Genomic DNA, 24125 nt, shown 5'->3' on the forward strand with positions numbered 1-24125 from the left:
CCTTCGTGATGGGGGATGGAGGTGTATAGGGACTGGATGTCCATGGAGAAGATAAGGCGTTGGGAGCCGGGGAAGCGAAAATCATGGAGGTGGTGGAGGGCGTGGGTGGTGTCCCGAACGTAGGTGGGGAGTTCTTGGACTAAGGGGGACAGGACCGTGTCGAGGTATGCAGAGATGAGTTCGGTTGGGCAGGAGCAGGCTGAGACAATGGGTCGGCCGGGGCAGTCAGATTTGTGGATATCCTTATACTCAATTCCCCTTCCAATAAAGGCAAGCATCTTCAGTGATCTGTGGACAGTACACCCAGTCCCCTCTGCATTTATACTCCTATGAGTTCTGCCATTCACTGTATAATTTCCATCTGTACTTGACCTTCCAAAATACATCACCTCACATTTGTCCGGATTAAACTTCATCTTCATTTTTTTGCCAATGCCTCCAACTGATCTATATCTGCTGTATCCTCTGACAATCCTCTCCACTGTCTGCAATTCCACCAATCTCTGTATCATCTGCAAACTTACTAAGCAGACCAGCCACATTTTCCTCCAGGTGATTTACATAGAAACAGCAAAGGTCCCTGCAATGATCCCTGTGGAATGCCACTAGCCACAACCTCCATTCTGAAAAGCATCCTTCCACCACTACCCTCTGTCTCCTATGACTAAACCAGTTCTATATCCATCTTGCCAGCGTAGGCTTGATACCATGTGACTTTACCTTTTGCACCAGTCTGCCAGGAGGGACCTTGTCAAAGGCTTTACTGAAGTCAATATAGACAACATCAACCACGTTTCCCCCATCAATCATCTTTGTCACCTCCTCAAAAAGCTTGATCAAGTTAGTGAGGCATGACCTCCCCCATATAAAACTATGCTGGCTATCACTAGTAAGTCAATTTGCTTCTAAATGCACATAGATCTTGTCCCTGAGAATCTTTTCTAAAAATTTCTCTACCACCAATGTGAGGCTCACAGGCCTTTTACCTTTGGTGTTGAACAGTGAGGGCCTAAGATTAAAACGACTAAATCTTGCTGAGTCTGGAGTTGAATTTCTGCTCCTTCTGGCCCAGATTACATGCTTTGAAGACACTTCACTGATGGATCCAACCCTTCATACTTTCATTTAACTGTTGCATTCCGTGAAGTCCAGAAAGGAAGGCCTGAAGGTATTAGGACTAAACAATATGTTAAATACAGACTACAACCACCTGTAAGGTATTTCAGTCACAGTCTAGCTATTAGAAGGTTTGGTTGCCCATTCCTGGAATCAATCTCTGTTAAAATCAGAAGTTGATGACATTTAGATGCCCACTTTTTTAAATGATTAGTCTAAGTCTTAATGTTATAAAGCCTTATATGGGATATTTTATCTTTGAAGGAGTTTCGAATCGTGTTGAATTCTGTGCAGACATGGCAAGCAGGACTACACCTGATCTTATTCCTAGCTGGTTTGAACAGTTATCAAACTTAGGAATGGGTGAATTTCTTCTCATATTGGTAGGTAGAGAAAACTAGCAATTTGCAACTGTGATTGGTGCTCACCTAAATGATTTCAAAGGAAACTTTTCTTGAGGGTATCATTATAACGACCTATATTTGTTGTGTGGTATCAGAAAGAAAATAGCTGCCTGAGTAAGCTTCACAGAAGGCCTTGTAACCAAACATACCCAGCCGAGTTAGACAATAGGTTAGAGGTGCAATTATAAATATATGGCTTCTTTTTATATAATTTTACCACAAAATGTAATTCTCCCCAATATAAATGTGAATTATTGTTGCCTTTCATAAACTGAGGCAATCTAAAACTCTGTTAACTCATGCAAATTTTGTTCACCACTGTTCTTGTTGACCTGTATTGGTTGAGAAAGTGAGGTCTGCAGATGCTGGAGATCAAAGTTGAAACTTTATCATAAACTGAGGCAATCTAAAACTCTGTTAACTCATGCAAATTTTGTTCACCACTGTTCTTGTTGACCTGTATTGGTTCCCACTTAAGCAATGCCTCAACTTTACAATTCTCATCCTGGACTTGAGAATCCCTCCTCAGGTGTGTCCCTTCTCAGGTGTGCCCTTCCTACCTTGTAATCCCTTTGACAAACCTCTAAGATATCTGCCCAACTCTAAATCGGGCCTCCTACATTTTAATTGTTCCATTTTTAGCAGCTGAGCCTTCAGTGGCCATGGCCCTCCCCTCTGGAATTCACACACTAAACCTTATCTAACTCTCAACTTCTCTTACAACCTTTAAGACCTTAAAATCTAACTCTACAAGCAAGCCTTTACCCATCTGTTGTTGTACTTTCTTATGTGACCTGGTATCATAATTTGCTTGATTGTGCTTCTGCAAAGTGCTTTGGGACATTGCATACATGAAAAGCCTGTATTATCACAAGTTCCTGCAGTAATAATACAGTAAACAGAATCCTCAATTTTCATTTCTAAAGTTAAATCTATCAGAGAAACATTCCCTGCAATCAAATGTGTGTTTCTAACACTTCAACAAGGTACATACAAGTCAGATCACTGTAATCAGTTAGCATTCCTTACTCAGTGAAAATAAGTAACAGTTTTCTATAAATGGAGCTTCATTTTAGAATATGACCTTTGACACTAATTGAAGATTAGCTGTTCTGAACCAAGAGTTCAAGCAGCCACGGCAGTGAAAGCAAAAGTCAATACACCAAACATTGCTTCCAAATGCTTCCCCTTTTCACAACTCAAATCTATTTCAGAGACCCAATGGTGGTCATTACAAACATAACTGTATTTGTAGTCTTAAAACATATTCCTCTCACAGTTCATAATCTGGAACTGCAGCTGCAATTCTAAACTTTCAAAAATAATTTTATTGGCAATCTGTGCACTTCTTGAACCTCTGCCAAAATACTATGGGAGCACCATGTAAGCTAGAGTCTTTTATTTTATTTATGACTTCTTTTTGCCAAAGTTCATCAATTTTGGTCCACGACATATTCTCAGGGCAAGGTGAATGCCCTTTTGAAGACATACTTTCAGCCAGTGCCTTAGTTTGAATCATACTTTCCTGATAGTCTGACCAATATCAGTTTCATGTGAACGTTTGCATTTTCAGAAATTTTCAGTTGAGCTTTGTCACGTCTGAAGTTCTATTGTTGACAGTGTTTCTCACTGGAGACCAGACACATTTATTAGGAGGACACAATGAGACAAGAAGTGTGTCAGTGGTATTTTTAATCCTCTGTGGAACGGATATCTCTGTATCTATGTTGGATTCTTATTATCCTGCCAATCTCTTGTGTCAGCTTGTGTTGGTTTAATGCTTTGGCCTTTCTTTAAAATACATTCCCATCAAACCTGTTCTCCTGACTTCTCAAAGTGCTGACTCAAAGAGTATGATTAATTGGGCATTTGCTGCCCTCCATAGTCACAAATACATATGTGAATCAAGGCAGTTGATGATGGAGAAGCTATTACAACTGATAGCAGGACATGAATATTTTCCAATGGAAACAAAGACTGATTTGTCTCCTCTCTTCCTTTCCTGATCTCTGAGAACAGTTGTATTGTCACCATGCATCAGTGAATGTATTGCACCTGTAGGTCAAACTTGGAGAATTTCTGACCTCAGTTGACGCCCAAGTTGAGCCATGAGGTAAGTTAAATGACACAGATTTTCTGGGCTTTCACCCAGTAAGAACAGTACAGTGTTGGACCTGTGTTGGCACATTACTTATTGCCCCTCTACCATTCCACAAAATGGTGGAAAAAGATGGCTAGGTGAAAAGCCATTTTAACATGCAAATTGGGGTTGAAGCCAGTTGCCAATCCAAATACAATCTTTGATGTAATAATGCATCTGTCAACATGAAATTCATATCAGGTGGTTGAACCAGCCCTCCTTAAAGGTACTATTGTAAGTCTTACAAAAATCATTTTGGCTAATTGTTTATTTCTTTAAAAAAGATTGTTATTCTAGTGATTGTAACAAGGTCAGCAAGAAGGACCTCACAGATTATGAATTCCCTGACTGAAGCATGTAATCTAGTCCAAACGGGGAGCCCTAGTGAACAGAGAAGAACAGGAGTGTCAGACATCCTGTTCGCTCTGAAGGAGCTGGATTACTGTCAAGAACATGTAAATAAAGGGTGACTTGATGAGATACTGGCCTTTGTGAAGTTATTTCATTTATAAGAATACAAGATACATGAATGCTCTTCTCAGCTTCATAATAACCTCCAGCCTGACTTTTCTAAAAGCCATTGTTTCTCCTAGCCTTTAACATGATAATTCCAGTTTACCACCCTGCAGAAAGTAAGCACTTAGCATAGCTAGTGTCTGCCCTGTCCCCATACAGAGTCAGGTCCCTCACTGCCTACCTGGAGGAGCGTAAAGGTTTTCACAGAACCTGTCTGGTGGTACAGAGACAATGGTTTTGACGTTAACTACTTCCCTAGAGGCTGAAAGGTGCTTAATACATACTGGACAATAAGGAGAATTACAGATAGATAATAACTGCTGGGTCAGTTAGCAACACCCACATCCCATGAGTGAATAAAAAAGATAAGACTATTTCTTACTAGTCTATTTTCCACCTATAATCTTTCCACCTATGTATCATTCTTTGATATATTTAATTCCTTCAAGAAACATGAAGGATAAGGCTATTCAAACAGTTGACATATTTGATCATTTTCGAATGTGTTTAAACTAATTCAGCGGGGGGATGGGAACCGAAATTGAAGTTCGAGTATTCAGGAGGATGAAACTAGTGAAGTCGGAACTAAGATTTCAAGATCGCAAGAAGGCACCAGCAGGCGAGAAGTTGGTTTGAAGTGTATTTACTTCAACGCCAGGAGCATTCGGAATAAAGTGGGTGAACTCACAGCATGGGTTGATACCTGGGCTTTCGATGTTATCGCCATTTCAGAGACATGCGTAGAGCAGGGACAGGAATGGTTTTTGCAGATTCCAGGATTTAGATGTTTCAGTAAGAACAGAGAAAATGGTAAAAGAAGGGGTGGTGTGGCACTGTTAGTCAAGGACAGTATTTCGGTTGCAAAGAGAAGTTTTGAGGACTCGTTTACTGAGGTTTGGGCTGAGATTAGAAAAAGGAAAGGAGAGGTTACCCTGTTGGGAGTTTTCTTTAGGCCTCCAAATATTCCCAGAGATGTAGAAGATAGGATAGCAAAAATGATCCTCAATAGGAGTGAGAGTAACAGGGTAGTTGTTATGGGTGCTTTAACTTTCAAAATATTGACTGGGAATACCGTAGTTCAAGTTCTTTAGATGGGTCAGTTTTTGTTCAGTGTGTGCAGGAGGGTTTCCTGAATAAGTAGACAGGCCAACAAGGGGTGAGGCCACATTATATTTGGTACTGGGTAATGAACCCGGCCAGATTTGGACGTAGGTGAGCACTTCGGTGATCGTGACCACAATTCAGTTATGTTTACAATAGCAATGGGCAGGGCTAGGTATATACTGCAGAGAAACAGTTATAGCTGGGCGAAAGGCAATTATGATGTGATTAGGCAAGATTGAGGATGCATAGGATGGGGAAGGAAACTGCAGGGAATGGGCGCAATAGAAATGTGGAGCTTATTTAAGGACTAGCTACTGCGGATTCTTGATAAGTACGTACCTGTCAGGCATAGAGGGAGCCGAGGTTTGCTAAGGAAGTTGAATCTCTTGTCAAGAGGAAGAAGAAGGCTTATGTCAGGATGAGATGTGATGGCTCAGTTAGAGCGCTTGAGAGTTACAAGTAAGCCAAGAAAGACCTAAAGAGAGAGCTAAGAAGAGCCAGGAGGGGATATGGGAAGTCATTGATGGATAGGATCAAGGAAAACACTAAGGCTTTCTATAGCTATATCAGGAATAAAAGAATGACCAGAGTAAGATTATGACCAATCAAGCATAGTAGTGGGAAGTTGTGCATGGAGTCAGAGGAAATGGGGGAAGGACGAAATGAATACTTTTCATCAGTATTCACACTAGAAAAAGACAATGTGGTTGAGGAGAATACTGAGATACAGACTACTAGACTAGATGGGATTGAGGTGTATAAGTAGGAGATGTTAGCAATTCTGGATGGTGTAAAAATAGATAAATCCCCTATAAATCATGGGATTTATCCTATGATTCGCTGGGAAGCCAGAGAAGCGATTGCTAAGCCTATGGCTTTGTACTTTATGTTGTCATTGTCTTTGGAATAGTGCCAGAAGACTGAAGGATATCAAATGTTGTTCCCCCGTTCAAGAAGTTTATCATGACCTGCCCAATGGCACTACACAGGACTGCATAAACTGAAGGTTTATGCAACTATATTTGGAGTATTTGGAAAGGGTTCAGAGGAGAATTACTAGGATGTTGCCCAATATGGAGGGAAGGTCTTATTAGGAATAGCTGAGGGGCTTGAGGCTGTTTTCGTTAGAGAGGCAACTTAATTGAGACATATAAGATAATCAGACAGTTAGATAGGTTGGACAGTGAGAGACAACCCTAGAAACTATAGACTTACTTTGGTTGTGGATAAAGTGTTGGAAAAGGTTATAAGAGATAGGATTTATAATCATCTAGAGATGAATAAGTTGCTTAGAGATAGTCAACACGGTTTTGTAAGGGTAGGTCGTGCCTCACAAACCTTATTGAGTTCTTTGAGAAGGTTGCCAAAAAGGTGGATGAGGGTAAAGCAGTTGATGTGGTGTATATGGATTTCAGTAAGGCATTTGATAAGGTTCCTCATGGTAGGCTATTGCACAAAAAACAGAGGCATGGGATTGAGTGTGATTTAGCTGTTTCAATCAGAAATTGGCTAGCTGAAAGAAGACAGAGGGAGTTGGTTGATAAAAAATACTCATCCTGGAATTCAGTTATTAGTACGGTACCACATGGATCTGTTTTGGGTCCACTGTTGTTTGTCATTTATATAAATTACCTGGATGAGGGCATAGAAGGATGGGCTAGTAAATTTACAGATGACACTAAGGTCAGTAGGGTTGTGGATAGTGACGAAGGATGTTGTAGGTTACAGAGAGACATCGGTAAGCTGCAGAGCTGGGTTGAGAGGTGGCAAATAGAGTTTAATGCAGAAAAGTATGAGGTGATTCATTTTGTAAGGAGTAACAGAAATACAGATTACTGGGCTAATGGTAAGATTCTTGGTAGTGTAGATGAGCAGAGAGATCTCGGTGTCCAGGTACATAGTTCCTTGAAAGTTGCCACCCAGGTTGATAGGGTTGTTAAGGAGGCATATGTTGTGTTAGCTTTTATTGGTAGAGGGATTGAGATCATTCTACAGATGTACAAAACTCTGGTGCAACCATATTTGGAGTATTTGGAAAGGGTTCAGAGGAGAATTACTAGGATGTTGCCCAATATGGAGGGAAGGTCTTATGAGGAATAGCTGAGGGGCTTGAGGCTGTTTTCGTTAGAGAGGCAACTTAATTGAGATATATAAGATAATCAGACGGTTAGATAGTTTGGACAGTGAGAGCCTTTTTCCTTGGATGGCAATGGCTAGCATTAGGGACATAACTTTAAATTGAGAGTGATAGATATAGGACAAATGTCAGAGGTAGTTTCTTTATTCAGAGAGTAGAAGGGGCATGGAACACACTGTCTGCAACAGTAGGAAACTTGCCAACTTTAAGGGCATTTAAATGGTCATTGGATAGGCATATGGACGAGAATGGAATAGTGTAGGTTAGATGGGTTTCAGATTGGTTCCACAGGTTGGTGGAAAATCAAGGGCTGAAGGACCTGTTACTGTGCTGTAATGTTCTATGTTCTAATTTAATTGAGTGATAGCTCACATACAGTGAAGGTACTAAGTAGAGGTGGTATTGTTGTATAATTAATGCTTGGCATTATGTGGTGCAATAATCATGGTATGCTTGATGGAATTTACATTGACAAGATCTACCTGAAAACGTGACTATAAAACCAGATCAATGACTACCCTGTCAACAGATTTTTAATAATGTGACGTGCTTGGAAAAGTTAAGTTTCACATTAGTGGGAAAAGAATCCAAGGTAAATTTTATATCATAGTATTGCAGTGAGATTCATGCAAGAGAATAGCATTTAAAAAACTCAGGTATGAAGATCAGGATAATCTGCAATACTTCCCAATAGTTAAATCAAAGGCCTAAACAGGTGGCTAACACACATACCTTATGCCTAAATTCCCAATATGTACTCCTTTCATAAAAAAATTCTCAATCAAAAATGAACTTCATAAAATATAGTCCACAGTGTCATTACAGCAGATAGAATCACTGAGAGGAAATTCTTTTTGATTGTAGCCTTGTGAGAAACCAACTTATAGAAACCTGATTAAAGATTCATTGTCCACAACTTGGCAACAGTTTTGGAAATGTCGAAGGTAATGAAAGTGATTTGCCTGCGATCCAAAATCTAAAGTAGGAATAATAATGAAATTGACATGTATGAGTTATAGTACCAATAGTGAATTATGTCAAAATGGTATATGATTTGAACATTAACAACAGCTTTCATTAATTTAAATATGTCTGAGGTTCTTGTCCAACGCTAGTCACCCTTGAGAAAGTGGTGATGAGCTGCCTTCTCGAACTGCTGCAGTCCAATCTATTTCAATGTAATTTCCTTTTATAGAGTTCTTATATGTCCTTGATAGTAATTAACACTGCAGCATCAGTACTGCAGGAATGAAACACAAGAATACATGGTTTGTCGTAAGGAAATTAGTAGGTGCATACCATTTGGGAAAGCACACGATGTACTGACATTAAAGGTCTGTGTTGTAGACATACAGGATTTTGACTATTATAGTCAATAGTTTATCATGACCTGCCCAATGGCACTACACAGGACTGCATAAACTGAAGGTTGATCTGCTGGACGGCAGATTGAATGGCATCACTAACCTCTGCCAAACATTCCATTCCTGATGATGATAATCCCCTTCCAATTCCTGCAAGTCTTGGCCACAGGATTGAGTTACAGTTCTTGTCAGACTAATTTCCATGACTGCCCTGCTGCTGGGTCATCAATGAGCTAGTGAGGATTTCATAGTGGGTACCATACACAATCTGGAAAGGGTATATGCTTGTAGATTGGAGGAGCTCATTAAAGTGAAGAGGGAAAAGAGCCCGAGGGATCACATGATCCCTGCATAACAGACTCATTGCTGTTGTCTGGCACAGATCACATCTCAGAAATTGAATCTAAGGGAGTTGATGGAATTTATATTCTGTGACATTGTAAACTTGACTACATGTAATACAAGGAAAAGTTAACAAGCCTGTACGTCTGAAGTGGAACATCTTTTGATAGCAGTATGAGGAGATAGGGTTGTAACACAATCACCTGAAGTTTCCAACCTGTGCTTCCAGTAAGTAAGGCACTAGACTAGGTTCACAACATCATAGCATTTGTTCTTAGATGTGTCCTACCTCTGGTACTCCAAAAAACATGATGTAACAATGTGTCAGTTGGCCTCTGTACCCTCCTGATCCTTGTCAATGGCATTTATCACTCTAAATTCTGTGGCATCTGTGTGCTAAGTGAATGGTCAGGAAGTAGAATAAGTGTAGTGATATGTGCAGGGTAGCAGACATGTAATCTGGTGCAACATCTGTACTTAAATTACAAATAACCCTCCCAATATATGTAAGGAGAAACTGTTATCCTTTAAGAATTTAATGGAACCAGATTCCTAACAGCACAGAACAAAATGGTTGAGAAGAAATTATTACAATTGTATGGTTGTATTTCTAAATCACATATGTTATGCCAAAGAGAGTATGCATGAAAGTAAAACTTAGTCTAACTTAAAAAGTCTCTTTTCAAGCTCATCAATACAACTACAAGTGTTATTGAAAAAGATTTGCCTTTGCAATATGGTGAAAACTCCAGACGTTAACAAGTCTCTTTTTCACATAATAGTTAAATACAGATATGTCAGTTCTTTATATTACAAGCATTTTTTTGTATTTAATTCCATATTTGTTCTTTGAGTTCATCTACCAAGCAACTTCCTTCCATGTATGCTTCCTAGTTTTAAGGAATTGACACCAAATTCAAAAAGAAAACATCAGATCCTGACCTCCTCTGTCACCAAACCTATCAAATATTTATAATTCAGTTTCACTGCTTTTCACCCTTTCCAACATCAGGTGTCATGCTCTATTTCTTACAATGGATTAATTGTGGTTATTACTGCTTTTCCATAATCGAGATGACCAAAAGACCGTACACAGTTACTGGTGCATAACTGGCTCAACTGGCTCAACTGTTAGCACTCTTAATTTTGAAGTCTCGAATGCACTTATGATTCTGACAATGCAACATAGGTAGGCACATCAGTGCAGTGCTGAGGGAGGACTATATGGGCAAAGGAGCTGTCTTTCAGATGAAAGAATTAATTGAGGACCTGGCTATTTCCACAGGTGGTTATAAAAGATCCTATGACACAATTCAAAGATGCACAGACTTGCCCTGGTAACAAGGTCAATATATATCCTTCAATCAGCATCAACAAAAATAATCCATTTGGTTATTAACTAATTTTACTGTTGTATGATGTTGCTGTGTGAAGGCTAGCATGTTTTTCTACATAATTGCAGAGACTATACTTCAAAGTGACTCACTGGTTGTGAGTCAAAGTGCTTGGGGATGCCCTTAAGATGTGATAAGGAGTAATGCCAGTTGAAATTGCTTTCTTTCTGTTCTTTGCTAAGGCCTGTAAATTAAAAAGACCAAAAACAAGTGTGGGAAAAGATTTCCCAATCCACGAAAGCAAAATTGGCCAAACTGTACCAGAACACCCAGAATTCCCGAGCAGCTCACAAGTTGAATCATACAGCACGCAGACACTTTAAGCTCCTATGGACATGACAGAGCACCACAGATATCTCAAAGCCCTAAGGGCAGTTTCACAACGCAGCAATGCCAAAGCCACACAAAGAGCAATTCAGACAGACAGGTACCAGCAAGGACATGCTCCAGGAACAGGACAATGGAAGCACCTCACCACTTCAGAAGAGACACTAACACCTATCTGTGAAGATGAATGGAACCATGATACTGACAGGATGTTGCATTGTGTGAAGGAACAGGACATTCATCTGATAAACTATTTTCCAATTAGCATCCTTGCAACTAAGTTACTCCATTTCCAGAAACATCGTAGTTTCCCATTTCTTAATCAGTGTCATTGTGCAGCATTACTATAAAACTGGTCTCAGCCTCAGCTCTGGGAGGAGAAATTTGATCTACCTGGGCAGACTGTCAGTTCTGTGTCAGCCTAGTTAATTTCTCTCCCAGTGACATCGCTTGCAATAAACTGTCTGTTAATTTCACTTTGAGTTGTGTTTTGTGATCTCTAACCTATTGGGCAAATTTCTCCGACAGCAAGCCATTTATAGGAAGATTTATAATGTCTTATAAGGTGCTATGGGCACTGTTGACAATTCGGATCTTAAACGAATTAGTCTAAATCTCCCTAATTTATATCTCACTCCCTTTTTAAGTCTTTGTTGAATGTGATAACCTCCCATCCTTATGCACAATGTACATCATTGTATTTGCTTTCTTTCATTTCTCTGAATATTCACGGGCCATTTTAGTTTTCATTCCAACATAAGCATTACTGGCTTCTCCACTAGACTTCAGAGCCAGCCTGATGTAATCTGGAATTTGTCCATGGTCTTCATTCAAGAAGACTGGCGTGAAGAATTCGTTTGGCACATCAGTCATTTCCTGACAGCCACATGATATTGCTGCTTGGTGAGTCTTAAAGGAGATGTCTAGCTTTTAACATTTCCCATGTTGTAAATAATAAAGTAATTAATCCCTCAGTTCTATTCACCTTTCAGTTTTCCTCTTATCCCATTTAGTGCTTTTTATGTTATCATCAAACTATTGCTGGTGCTTTGCTTGCGGCTTTGCTCCTGTTGCCTGCACTGTTTATAAAGACTTCTCTCTCACTGTGAACATTCATCTGTAACACTGTTCACACAAAGACTTATTTTCTTCATCATTTCTTAAATTAGCTTTAATTTTTTTAAAAATTGGCTTTTTCCTTCACATTATTTTCTATGAGCCAAAAGTAAAGTCTTCATTATATTACAGTACTGTGTACTGTTTTGATTCCCTTACTTAAGAAAGTGTATAATTACATTAGAAGCAATGCTGAGAAGGTTCATTTGACTTCTGGGATGAAGGGGCTCTCTATGATGAACAGTTGCTCTGACTATATCCATTGGAGTCAAGAAGAAAGAAATATAACCTTCTTTAAAATTATAAGATCCTGAGAGGACTTAACAGGCCAGACGCTGAAAAGGTATGTCCCTTGCAAGACAGACTGGAACTAGGGGCTGTAGTTGAAAAATGCTAATTTAAAATTTTAAATGCACATTTAAAATGGAGATGTAGAGAAATGTTCTTCTCTCAGAAGGTTGTTAATCTATGAAATTTTGTTCCCCAGAGCAAGGCTGGAGGCATAGATTCTTGATTAATAGGAGATGAAAAGGCTACGGAAAGACAGGAAGATAGAATTGAAGCCACAGTTAAATCTGCCATGATTTAATCAAAAGGTAGAGCAGGCTCAAGTGGCTAGATGTCCTAATTCTGATCTACTTCATATGTCTGTATGTTGCTTGACAGCGCCAAAGCACAGTGATAGTGTAAATGGACAGGACGGCAATATAGAGAGGCTAGGTGAGGTTCCTGACCTGGCTTAGAAGTTCACCGAGGAAAAGGAAAAGTCCATAATTAAAACCTGCACCCTTTCAGCCCTTGTGATATACATTGTTTCAATTTGGCATTAGCTGCCTCAAATGGGGACAGCTTTACACAGATTTTTAGTGCTCTCACTGTGGAGGTTCTTCGGCATTTTCAAATCAACCAAAATCAGATGAACAAGCCCTGTGACTACAACAGCCCTGTGAAAGTGGGAACAAGTAGACCACCAGATGACATTTACCTAATGGAATGTCAGAACATTTCTAGACAATTATACAAGAACTGACTTAGAGTAGCACACATAGCAAGAACACTGGGCAGATACAACAATGATGTAGCCCCTTTAAGTAAAACCAAGGTTTACAGAGGAATATCATATTGAGAAACTAAGTGCAAACTATTAATTCTAATGGATTGGCAAATCCAGGAACGAGCTACAATATTCAGGTATGAACTTTACCATTCAATCTGAATTGGCCAAACTAAGAGATAAAAGAACTGACATGAGAAAAAAGACTGCAGAACTTCAGTGTCATTATGATCAATGAGGAGACTCTCCAAGAAGGTCTCTGCTCCATCTATGGTCCCAAAACAAATGGTATGGCTCCAATCCTCTCAGCAGACAGCATTCAGCTTGCCTGGAACAGGCACAAGATTCTCCGTCAGTGGGAAGGAGAGTTATATCAGACTTAAAACATTAACTTTGCTTTCCCTTCTGTGGACCTGCTGAGCTTCTCAAGTAATTTCTGCGTTTATTTCAGATTTTCAGCAAGTGCAGTATTTTGCTATTATATGGCCGTAAAGAAAATAGTTGTAAGTAAGTGTCTTGGATCCAATTGCATTTCATCTGAAAAACTCAAGTAAGGTGGTTTAGAAATGTTTAAGGCCATTTCTGCTTAATCTGGATCTATTGCAATGTAGAAAGGCTAGGTGAGTTCCTGATCTGGTTTAGAAGTTCATCTAGGAAAAGGACAACTCCAAAATTAAAAGCTGTATCCTTTCAGACACTGCACTTGTAGTATATGTTGTTTCATTTCAGCATTAGCTGCCTCAGTTGGTGACAGATTTGCATAAACCTTAAATATACTCAATATTACAGCAATATTCCCAAAACAAAACAAACAAAACCCATATAAATGGAAGATAAGCAGCTCCAGCTGAGGAATCATCCTGGTATTTCAATTAAGCCTGCAGCTGGAAGAATTTGTGCAACAGGATTGTCACTCTTGTTGCACATTTGGTGATGGATGAGGAATGGACAGCATGGATCATTAAAGAAAAGTTGTGCAAACTGAATATGCACCTCAACTATTCATGTGTCCGGCAAGGCCTTCAACCCAGCAAACCTTGAAAACCTGTGGACTAATATGGTTACTCTAAAAAGATGATCTGGATCATCTGCTCATTCTATGACAGTATGGTGACCAGTCTGATTAGAAATGGTACCTCATCAGATGCCTTTCCTGTCACCCGAGGCACCATGCAAGGCTGGGTAATGGTTGCAGTTCTGTTTACCATCATGTTAGCCATTCTCTTTTAGGAAACACAGAGATCTCAACAGAGTTGTTACTGAGTGAACACTAGATTAGATCATTAGATTTGGTCTCATAGAATACATTGGTCACTTTGCTCTCATATCATACAATGTACAGGTCATTCAGCTGCTTATTGGTTGCTTTGCTCTATCTTCAGAATGTCTCGGCTTTATGGCAATTCTGAAAAAGACTGTGATCATGTATAATCTAGCCCCAAATTCCAAGGCATCATAGTCACAATCGGCAAACATCTCTCAATCCATTTAAGATCTTGCTCTCTTGAGAATATCCTCTCCAACAATATTCCATTCAATGATAAATACTGCCAATGCCCTGCAAAATCCAGCTCAGCATTCAGGCTGCTCATCCACACGCTCTGACAGAGTGTGGAGTTTGCTTTAAAAAAAAGAGTCCATTTGGGGCAATGGTTTAGATTACATTAGATTAGATTGCATTACAGTGTGGAAACAGGCCCTTCCGCCCAACAAGTCCACACCGACCCGCTGAAGTGTAACCCACCCATACCCTTACATTTACCCCTTACCTAACACTACGGGTAATTTAGCATGGCCAATTCACCTGACCTGCACATCTTTGGACTGTGGGAGGAAACCGGAGCACCCAGAGGAAACCCATGCAGACACGGGGAGAACGTGCAAACTCCACACAGTCAGTCGCCTGAGGCAGGAATTGAACCCAGGTCTCTGGCGCTGTGAGGCAGCAGTGCTAACCACTGTGCCACCATGCCACCCACTCACAGCACTTTCCTATAACATGGTCAACTCACTAACATCACATATAACAACTGGATTTGTTCACTCCTTTAGTGCTTCAGATCTATTTTCAATAACAAGAGGCTTCAAAACCTCAATCCCTGAAGCTCTTGCAAGATGTACTTGTGAGCATGCTGATCAGCTCTCGACTCGCTGGGTCAGACATGGAGGACTTCTATGTCTGCAAGGTGACATTCTACAGCCATCTGTGCAGGGGAATCCACACCATAGGCTGTTCCAACAGAGACAATTTGAAAGTCAATGACTGACCCTGTACGTTAGACACCACTGCATAAGTAAGAAACAACATTGGAGAAGTGTGTCATTGAGCAGTCTTGAAATTTTAGGAGAATGAACCAGGTCCCTACAAGAAGAAATGAATATATGATGAAAACCAATTCTTTCATCGACTTCTCTAAAAGTAGATTCACTTATGTCTCCTAAACAAGACTTGTTCCAGCATCACATACGAGATGATACCAATCTTGGTGGTGAAAAATTGGTCTCTATGTTGAATGCCCATCATTCAAAGTAATGAGAAAATCCAGTGATTTGCAACTCAGCCCTTTCCTGATCTCTCCTCATAACTGTATCTTCATCATCCTACAAATTTGCATTGTTCCAAAGATTCTGATCAGGGTCAGAACAGTATCCCTGAAGCTGTTCAAACAGAAACTCTCCACTTTCCTACATGCCAAACTCATTCAGAACAGGAATTCTCACAGAGAGCGGTGAAGCGAATCTTTGTAGAAGCCATGTTCCTTCTAACAGCACTAGCTACCATATTTTGGTAAGTATTTTAATGTCACAATGCTTTGCAGTGTGTTCATAATTGAGTGTCCAAGCGACAGATGGGTAAGGTATAAAGTGGGTAAGATGATCAGGTGCCAGGTGGTGAGATGGGTAGCTGGGTGAATAGGAAGTCAATCAGGACAGTAGTCAGTACACATTGTGAAATCACGAGCTTGTCTGGTTAGGTTCGATGTTGATCAGATTTTGGGCAATGGTCAGAGTGGGGTCCGATATGATGAGTGGGGGGTTAGTTGGCTGTTGGGGGCGAGTCATGGAAATGTGTCATGGAGCTGAGCTTGGAAGGTCAGGGGTTAAGTCGAAGGTTGAAAGGAGAGTCAGGGGTTTCACTTGTATACTTAGACAGTAAATAGTCTAGGGATTTTATGTCAACACTTCATTAGTTACTGTCCAAGTAGATATGTCACAACTACCTGAAGTCTTTGACTCCAACTTAAGGAAGGTCCCAGGAAGCAGAAATTTGACCACTAGAAGTTCAAGCTCTCCAGCAAGGTGCAAAGAGTAAATGCATTGAGAGTTCGGCAAAGTCCCCAAGAATATCTTGGATCATACCTCAGGTCTCCGATAATCTGGTGACTGGGAGATCCGGGCCATTTTAATATTTCACAGTACCCACTAGAATTGACACTTTCATTCACTACATGGCATTCTTCATTTCCTGGAATGTGAGTTTTGCTGGCAAGGTCAGCAATTGCTGCCAAACCCTAAATGCTCTTGAACTCAAAAGCATGCTTGGCCATTTCAGAGAACAATTAAGAGTCAACCACATTGCGATTGGTCTGGAGTCAAAGAAAGCCTGACCAGGTCAAGATGGTAAATGTCCTTCGCTAAAGGAATAGATGGGGCTTTACAACAATCAATAACAGTTTTATGATCACCGGTACTGAGAGATTCAATCCAGGTCATATTAATTGAACAGCTGCTGTGGCGGGATTTGAAGCTACGCTGCCACAGTATTAATCTAGCCCATCTGGATTACTAGTTAAGTGACAGAGCCACCACGCCACCATCTCTCCAGTTTTGTAAATGCAATTTTCTGTAAGTTTGCACTGAGGAAAATGCATCTCACATTTAGCCTCACCCAGTGTCAATTTTCATCACTGCATCATCAAAAATAATACATTTTCTTTTGCTTCCTGTTACAAAGCACCAACTGTAGTTGTCAAACAGAACACGTCGCTGACAGACATAGCACCACTGATTTCCTTTTTTTACAGAGGAAACCTGACAAAATAGCACATCCATGTTCTGTTTACTTGCCAAGCTATTTGCCAAAATATATCCCTTTAACTCATGTACAATATATATAACATTTCATGTAAGTGATTAAACTGGAGCCTCCATTGCATTCGTTTGTAAATCTGTGACTCCTATCTACTGTACATTCACTTCATAATTTATTTTCAATGAATACTTGGCATTATGCCTGCTAACTTAGTTTATTTAGACATATCTGTCACCCGTCTCACGACCAAGCAATTACTGAATGCCAATTAATCTTGCTGTGAATCATTTGAATCAAAATCTTGAGACAGTTTCTGAAAGATTTAGCACGATGGTTTCCATTCAACATGTGCAGCAGACTAGATCATAAAACAGTCCATTGCTATAACATTCACACCTTATTGTGGACAGAACTACAGCTCATAATGAGGCCAATTCTTCAAACATGCAATAAAAAACCAATTACTACCTGTAGCTCTTGGAATGAATATTTCTGTCTCTGTTGTTTGTAGCTAATCAATGTCCAGACCTTGTGCCAAAGGTAACCTAAAAGGCAAAGGCTGACTCCTATCCAGAATGATTTCACTTTGCAAAGTAACTCCATTGCTCAAATCCGGTAGCTTCTGACCATGTGTACTTTCGTAGGAAATATGCTATTAAATATTTGTATTTGTTCCTCACTGATAAAGAATCGTGTAGCTTTAATGAAGCACATGTGCAAGGCACAGTGTCTCTGACAAGTCACACGGCTCAATATGGGCAGTGTTGCCAACAGTCATACCTAAAAGGAAAAAAATGCATTGGTCGTGTGACAAGTCCAAAACAGGTGCTGAGGAAGATGTGTATAGGAATCTTTCATGTGTCATGTTGACATGTTAGCACAAAGCATGGGATATACTATAACAGCGTAGACATGAAACATAGAGGGCCAGATTTTGCCACCTCTAAAAGATTGGCTGGGTCATGGCAAAGTTCATAAAATGATAGCAGAGGGCATCAGGACAGAAGTCTGACATCTTCCTGGCACCTTGGGATAAACCCAGTAGAGTCAGGCAGTCATTCAATTCAATCAACGAGCCAGGTAGAAAAGATTTAATGGCAGAAGACTTGGAAAATAGTGACACGATTGCTTGATAAATTTACTGGAATTTTTCCAAGTTGTAATTATTAGAATTGATAAGGGAGAGCCAGTGGATATGGTTTATTTAGCTTTCAGTAAGATCCCATGTAAGCGATTAGCATATAAAATTAACATACATGGGATTGGAGTAGTGTATTGACATGGATAGAGAACTGGTTAGCAGAGAGGAAACAAAAGAGGAATCAACTAGCTTTTTTTTGAGTGGCAGGCAGTGACTTGGACCCCAGCTGAAATAATTGCACAGAAGGCAGTACCCCACCACCACGTCACCTTTTATTTACATGTGTACAGTCCATGGGCTTTGACCAGCCAGCTCAAAGACAGTCCATAGACTGAGAAGAATGTCTGAATCTCCTGTTTGTATCTGTCAGCCAGTGCTCCGAGTGACCTGGGTTAACAACCACAATCAAGGATCTCATAATCAATGAGATCCACGTGGCCATGATTCCAACCGCTACACCAGTTATTCACAACACATATTAAGGATTTAGATGAGGGGACTAAATGTAAAATCTCTAACTCTGCAGATGATTCAAGTTTGGTGAAAGGGCAAACAGCAAGGAGGATGTAGAGATGCTTCAGTGTGATTTGGATAAATTAAGTGAGTGGGCAAACGCATGACAGATAAATTATCATGGAAGTATATGTCAGATAGCAAATACAGAAAGGCAAATAGCTATCTGAATGGTGCTAGATTGGGAAAGGGGAGGTGTAATGAAACCTGGAAAAGCAAAGCAAGTCAGGCAGCATCCGAGGAGCAGGAAAATCAACATTTCGGGCAAAAGTCCTTCATCAGGAATAGAGGCAGGGTGCCTGCAGTACAATGGGTGAATGGGGGTGGGGACCTGCTGTGCTTTTCCAGGACCACTCTAATCTAGACTCTGGTTTCCAGCATCTTGTTTTTACCTGCAATGATACCTGGATGTCTTTGTGCACCAATCTCTGAAAGTAAGCATGCAGGTGCAGCAGGTGGTGAAGAAGGCAAATGGCAAGTTGACCTTCAGAGAGAGAGATTTGAGTACAGGAGCTGGGAGGTCTTGCTGCAACTGTGCAGGGCCTTGATAAGATCGCTCCTGAAGTTTTGTATGTGGCTTTGGTCTCCTTCTCTGAGGGGGAAGGTTCCAGTTTTGGACAGAGTGCAACAATGGTTACCAAACTGATTCCAGGGTTGGCAGGACTGATGCATAAAGAGAAACTGGATTAGTTAGGACCATAGTCAATGGATTTTAGAAGAATGGAAGGGGGTTGGGAACTCATAGAAATCTACAAAATTCTAACAGGAGTAACTTGATACACACAGGAAGGATGTTCCTGTTGACTAGTGAGTCCAGAAACAGGGGTCACAGCTTAAGAATACTTGGTAGACCATTTAGGACTGAGATGAGGACAAATTTCTTCACCCAGGGATTGGTGAGACTGTGGAATTCTCTGCCACGGAAAGAAGGAGTTAGAGATAGTTCTTCGGGTTAAATGTATCAAAGGGTATGGAGAGAAAGCAGGAACAGCATACTGCGTTGGATGATCAGCCATGACCATACAGAATGGCAGGGGAGGGTTGAATGGCTGAATAGCCTACTCCTGCTCCCTATTTTCTATGTTTCTATGTTATTTTACTGCTGATTTGGATGTCTCAAATGCCATGTATGGGAAGGCTGCCAGGTATATCGAGACAGCCTCTCAGCAGGTTTCTGATGGAGTCCTTTCTGGTCATTCTATGGCCTACAGGAAGGAAATCCTCTACCTCACAGCCATGGGCACACCCTCAATTCTGCTCGAGGATTCACCTCTCCAATGACAGGACTTGCTAATGGTCTTGACCTTAGGTAAAATTTTAGTCTGTTGTACAGTATCCACAGCAGGAGCCAGAAAAGGAGAAGGGAGTTAAAAGTAAAAGCAGGTATCTTTTTAGCCAGGAGAGGAGGATAAATTATGCTCTTTAAAATAACTGTGGAAAGAAACAATGTTTATGAAAATGGAACAAAATGAAAATTGTACCTCTTGGCAAAATTTCCTCAAACACTGCACTGGCACCCCACACCCATATATCAAGTCTACTCCCCTCATTCCAACTTTACACCTTTCTGAAATTGGGCTACCTGTTGGGCAGGAACATGATCTGGCCTTGTCATTGTTATACACTTTGTGACAAAGTGCACGTGAGGGAGATATGTTATGCACTAAATTCCTTATCATTAGTATTTGAGCAATATGGACATTTATCTGTCAATTAATATACAAGATCCACCAAGGAAGCAAGGAAGGAAGCAAAGCTGGGAGTCAGAGGAAACCTCTTTTCCCAGTGAATGGCGAGAAGCTGGAAATTACTACTTCACTGGGAGGTTGAAGTGAATAGTATGGGTGCATTTAAGAGGAGACTGGATAAGTATATGAGGGAGAAGCGAAAAGAAGGTTATGCAGATAAAATTAGATGAGGAAAGATGAGAAGAGGATCAAGTGATGCATAATGTAACCCTGGATTGTTTGGGTCAAATGGGTTTGCACATTTTATGTAAATCTATTTTACTCCAAGTAATCCCTGACAATCTGTTCAACCCTCTGTGGGAGAGGATATCAATTTGAAAGTTAGTTTCTCAAATGGAATCTGAAGAAAACTGGCACTTTTCAACTTGATCAATTTAAGAAAGGAAATATATATATAACAAGCTGAGCCAGGCTCATAGCATCAGATTACGATATGCTGCACTAGCTACATACTCTCTCCTTCACTTTGGGTAAAGATCCCAATGGCATCCAATCAAAACATTTAAGTGGTCCCCAAGCTTGGGAAATGGGGTGGCCATCAGGGATGCATCCTCCCACCATCTCCTTATTTAAAGAAGGATATAAATGCATTGAAAGCAGTTCAGAGAAGTTCTATTAGATGAATACGGTAAGATGGGTTGTCTTATGAGGAAAGGTTGGGTGGGTTAGGCTTGTATCTGCTAAAGTTGTTAAGAGTAAGATTGAAATATAAGATCTTGCAGCATTTATGTAGAAAGGATGCTTCTTCTTTTGACAGAATCTAGAACTAGGGGGGGTTAATGTTTAAAAATAAGGGGTCACCCTTTAAGACAGAAATAAGGAGAATTATTTTCTCACGGAAGAATTGGATGACTTTGTAACTCTCTTCATTAAAAAGGTGATGGAAGCAGAGTGCATGAGCATATTTAAGCTGAGAGACATAGATTTTTGATAAACAAGGGTGAAAGGTTATTGAGGGTATGTGGGAATGTAGAGTAATCAGACCAGACTTCATTTTATTGAATGGCAGAGCAGGCTGCAGGGACCAAGTGGCCTGCTAATGCCCCTAATTTGAATGTTCGTGTATAAGCTGTAAGCGGTTGAACTACATATCCTTCCATAATTTCAAGGGTGTGGATGGTTCTAGGAAATTTAGGGTCACTATACTTAGATTATAAAGGTTATAAATTTGAATAAAGTGCTTTGCACAAAGTTGTCAATTTGTGTTGTGTTTGAATACAATTTAAGATCTTGAACCAATTGATCAGGAAACTGAAATAACCTCAAGGAAGCATTCCTACATATCTTCAGGTCCATGATGAATATTGTACAGCTGCAAACATTTTGGAAAGATAATGAAACATAAAATTCAAATTAAATACACTCTGGGAATCGCCTTTATGGTTTTAATGTCATAGAGCCCCAGTAAGACATTTGGATCTTTATCAACAGCTGGGAGTCATGCATGACACGATCATGTACAGGGACATAGCCAAGGTATTTTGAAAATATTGTATTATCCATTGTCAATCTGCATAACCTTTTCCACCCATTTAGAAGTTTTCTCAATATCCTGGCAGTGAGACCGCCAGCAAAAGTTCAGTTTGTGGCCCTTCAATATTAATAGACATATCAATATAAGTTGTGGATTCTCAAGCTGGTGTCAAGTCCACAAAATATATTTGCAAGAACTATTTTTTTAAAAAAGAATTGACAAAATGATCATTCAGCAGGTGTCAAATACCATCACTGCTCACTACCTTCAATGCTGGTAAAATTATTGTCAAATTATGTTAGCTAACAAGACGCTACCTGCAGTTTCTTTGCTAATCATGTCTCAGCCAATTTCTTGCCCGCTGATTGAAATTACTCCACGCTTTGCTCTCTCTGTTGGGTTCAAATGTAACTTAAAATTGTGCATGAGTGTTGCATAGTCAGTTTTCAGCTTTCTAATTCATTTGTTTGGTCAAGGTTCATGTTTAGTGTATAATAGCAAATTAAATTTGTGGGTGGCACAGTGGTTAGCACTGCTGCCTTACAGCACCAGAGACCCCAGTTCAGTTCCTGCCTCAGGCGACTGACTGTGTGGAGTTTGCACATTCCCCCTGTGTCTGTGTAGGTTTCCTCCCACAGTCCAAAAATGTGCAGGTTAGGTGAATTGGCCATGCTAAATTGCCCGTGGTGTTAGGTGCAGGGGTAAACATAGGGGAATGGGTCTGGGTCGGTGTGGACTTGTTGGGCCGAAGGGCCTGTTTCCACACTGTAGGTAACCTAATCTAAATGGCAGCTCCCTTTTCAGTCGCCATTCTCTGAGTTTCTGTTTCACAGTCAGAGATACAAATAGGCAATCTTACTTTCACCAACTGACCTCACTATTTTGTTCCTTTGCATCCCTCCATCTACTTCACTGTATTCTAATTAGAACTAGCTCAGCACTATCTGGATAGACATGACCAGGGACAGTCAGGTGGTTATTGAAACAGTGCATGCCTGGAAAACTGAATTAAATGCAGTTGAATTGAACTGAATTGAATTGGATTTACTGTCACGCATACCTGAGACACAGTGAAAAGCTTTGTCTTACAAGCAATCCAGGCAGATCACAGAGTTAAGTAACATAAATAAGTAAATAATAGGTAACTGAGATGACAAACAAAAGAATTTATTCATTTTCACAAATCTATGCACACCTTCATCCCTCTGGAGGGTGGTGTGGAGCACTGACAGGCTGAAATATAACAATTGAACCAACTCATGAATACCCTTCCATTGCCATCAAGTCCGGGACAAGGGATTTCTCATTCAGAAGGCGAATTACTTATTACAGGATTCCCAGCTTGACCTGGTCATATAGCCACAGGTTTTCACACCACTGGTCCAGTTCAGTTTCTTGTCAATGGCATACCCCAGGAAATTGATAGTACAGAAATCAATGATGGTAATGCCATTGAAAGTCAAGGGATGATGGTTGGATTCTCTTTTGTTGGAGATAGTCATTGCTTGGCACTCGTGTGGTGCAAATGTCGGTTGCCACTTGTCGGCCCATACTGAATAATGTCTAGATCTTGCTACATTTGGATATGAACGGGTTCGGCATTTGAGGAGTTGCAAATGGTGCTGAATTTTGTGCACTAATCAGTGGACATCCCCACTTCTGACCCAACCCTTCTGATGGAGGAAAGATCATTGGTGAAGTAGCTGAAGATGGTTGATGGTTACAGTACTGTCAAAGAAAACAGTAGATTTCTGCAATGCATCTTGGAGGGAGTACAAAGTACAATCACAAAAATAGACTTTTGATCCATTAGAAATTAAAACCTGTCAACTATAATAGTTACACATTTGTTGTGGTTCTGTTCGCCGAGCTGGGAATTTGTGTTGCAGACGTTTCGTCCCCTATCTACGTGACATCCTCAGTGCTTGGGAGCCTCCTGTGAAGCGCTTCTGTGATGTTTCCTTTGGCATTTATAGTGATTTGTATCAGTCGCTTCCGGTTGTCAGTTCCAGCTGTCTGCTGCAGTGGCTGGTATATTGGGTCCAGGTCGATGTGCTTACTGATTGAATCTGTGGATGAATGCCATGCCTCTAGGAATTCCCTGGCTGTTCTCTGTTTGGCTTGTCCTATAATAGTAGTGTTGTCCCAGTCGAACTCATGTTGCTTGTCATCTGAGTGTGTGGCTACTAAGGATAGCTGGTC

At 40.4% G+C, this 24125-nt stretch overlaps 1 protein-coding gene across 2 annotated transcripts in view; it reads right to left on the minus strand.

Annotated features, from left to right (window-relative positions):
• The window catches only part of mylk4b (myosin light chain kinase family, member 4b), a 189528-nt gene that overhangs the window by 99047 nt on the left and 66356 nt on the right, over positions 1–24125 (minus strand). The window contains exon 1 of one of the 2 annotated variants that reach the window (XM_043719398.1): positions 17516–17690. The exons of the other annotated variant lie outside the window; for it this stretch is intronic. Coding sequence (XP_043575333.1) covers positions 17516–17650 — 135 coding nt within the window. The 5' untranslated portion in view covers positions 17651–17690. Of the gene's footprint in view, positions 1–17515; positions 17691–24125 lie in introns of those variants that run through there. 2 annotated transcript variants of the gene reach the window in all.

This window comes from Chiloscyllium plagiosum, chromosome 29, assembly GCF_004010195.1.
Source record: "Chiloscyllium plagiosum isolate BGI_BamShark_2017 chromosome 29, ASM401019v2, whole genome shotgun sequence".
Lineage (NCBI taxonomy): Eukaryota > Metazoa > Chordata > Chondrichthyes > Orectolobiformes > Hemiscylliidae > Chiloscyllium > Chiloscyllium plagiosum.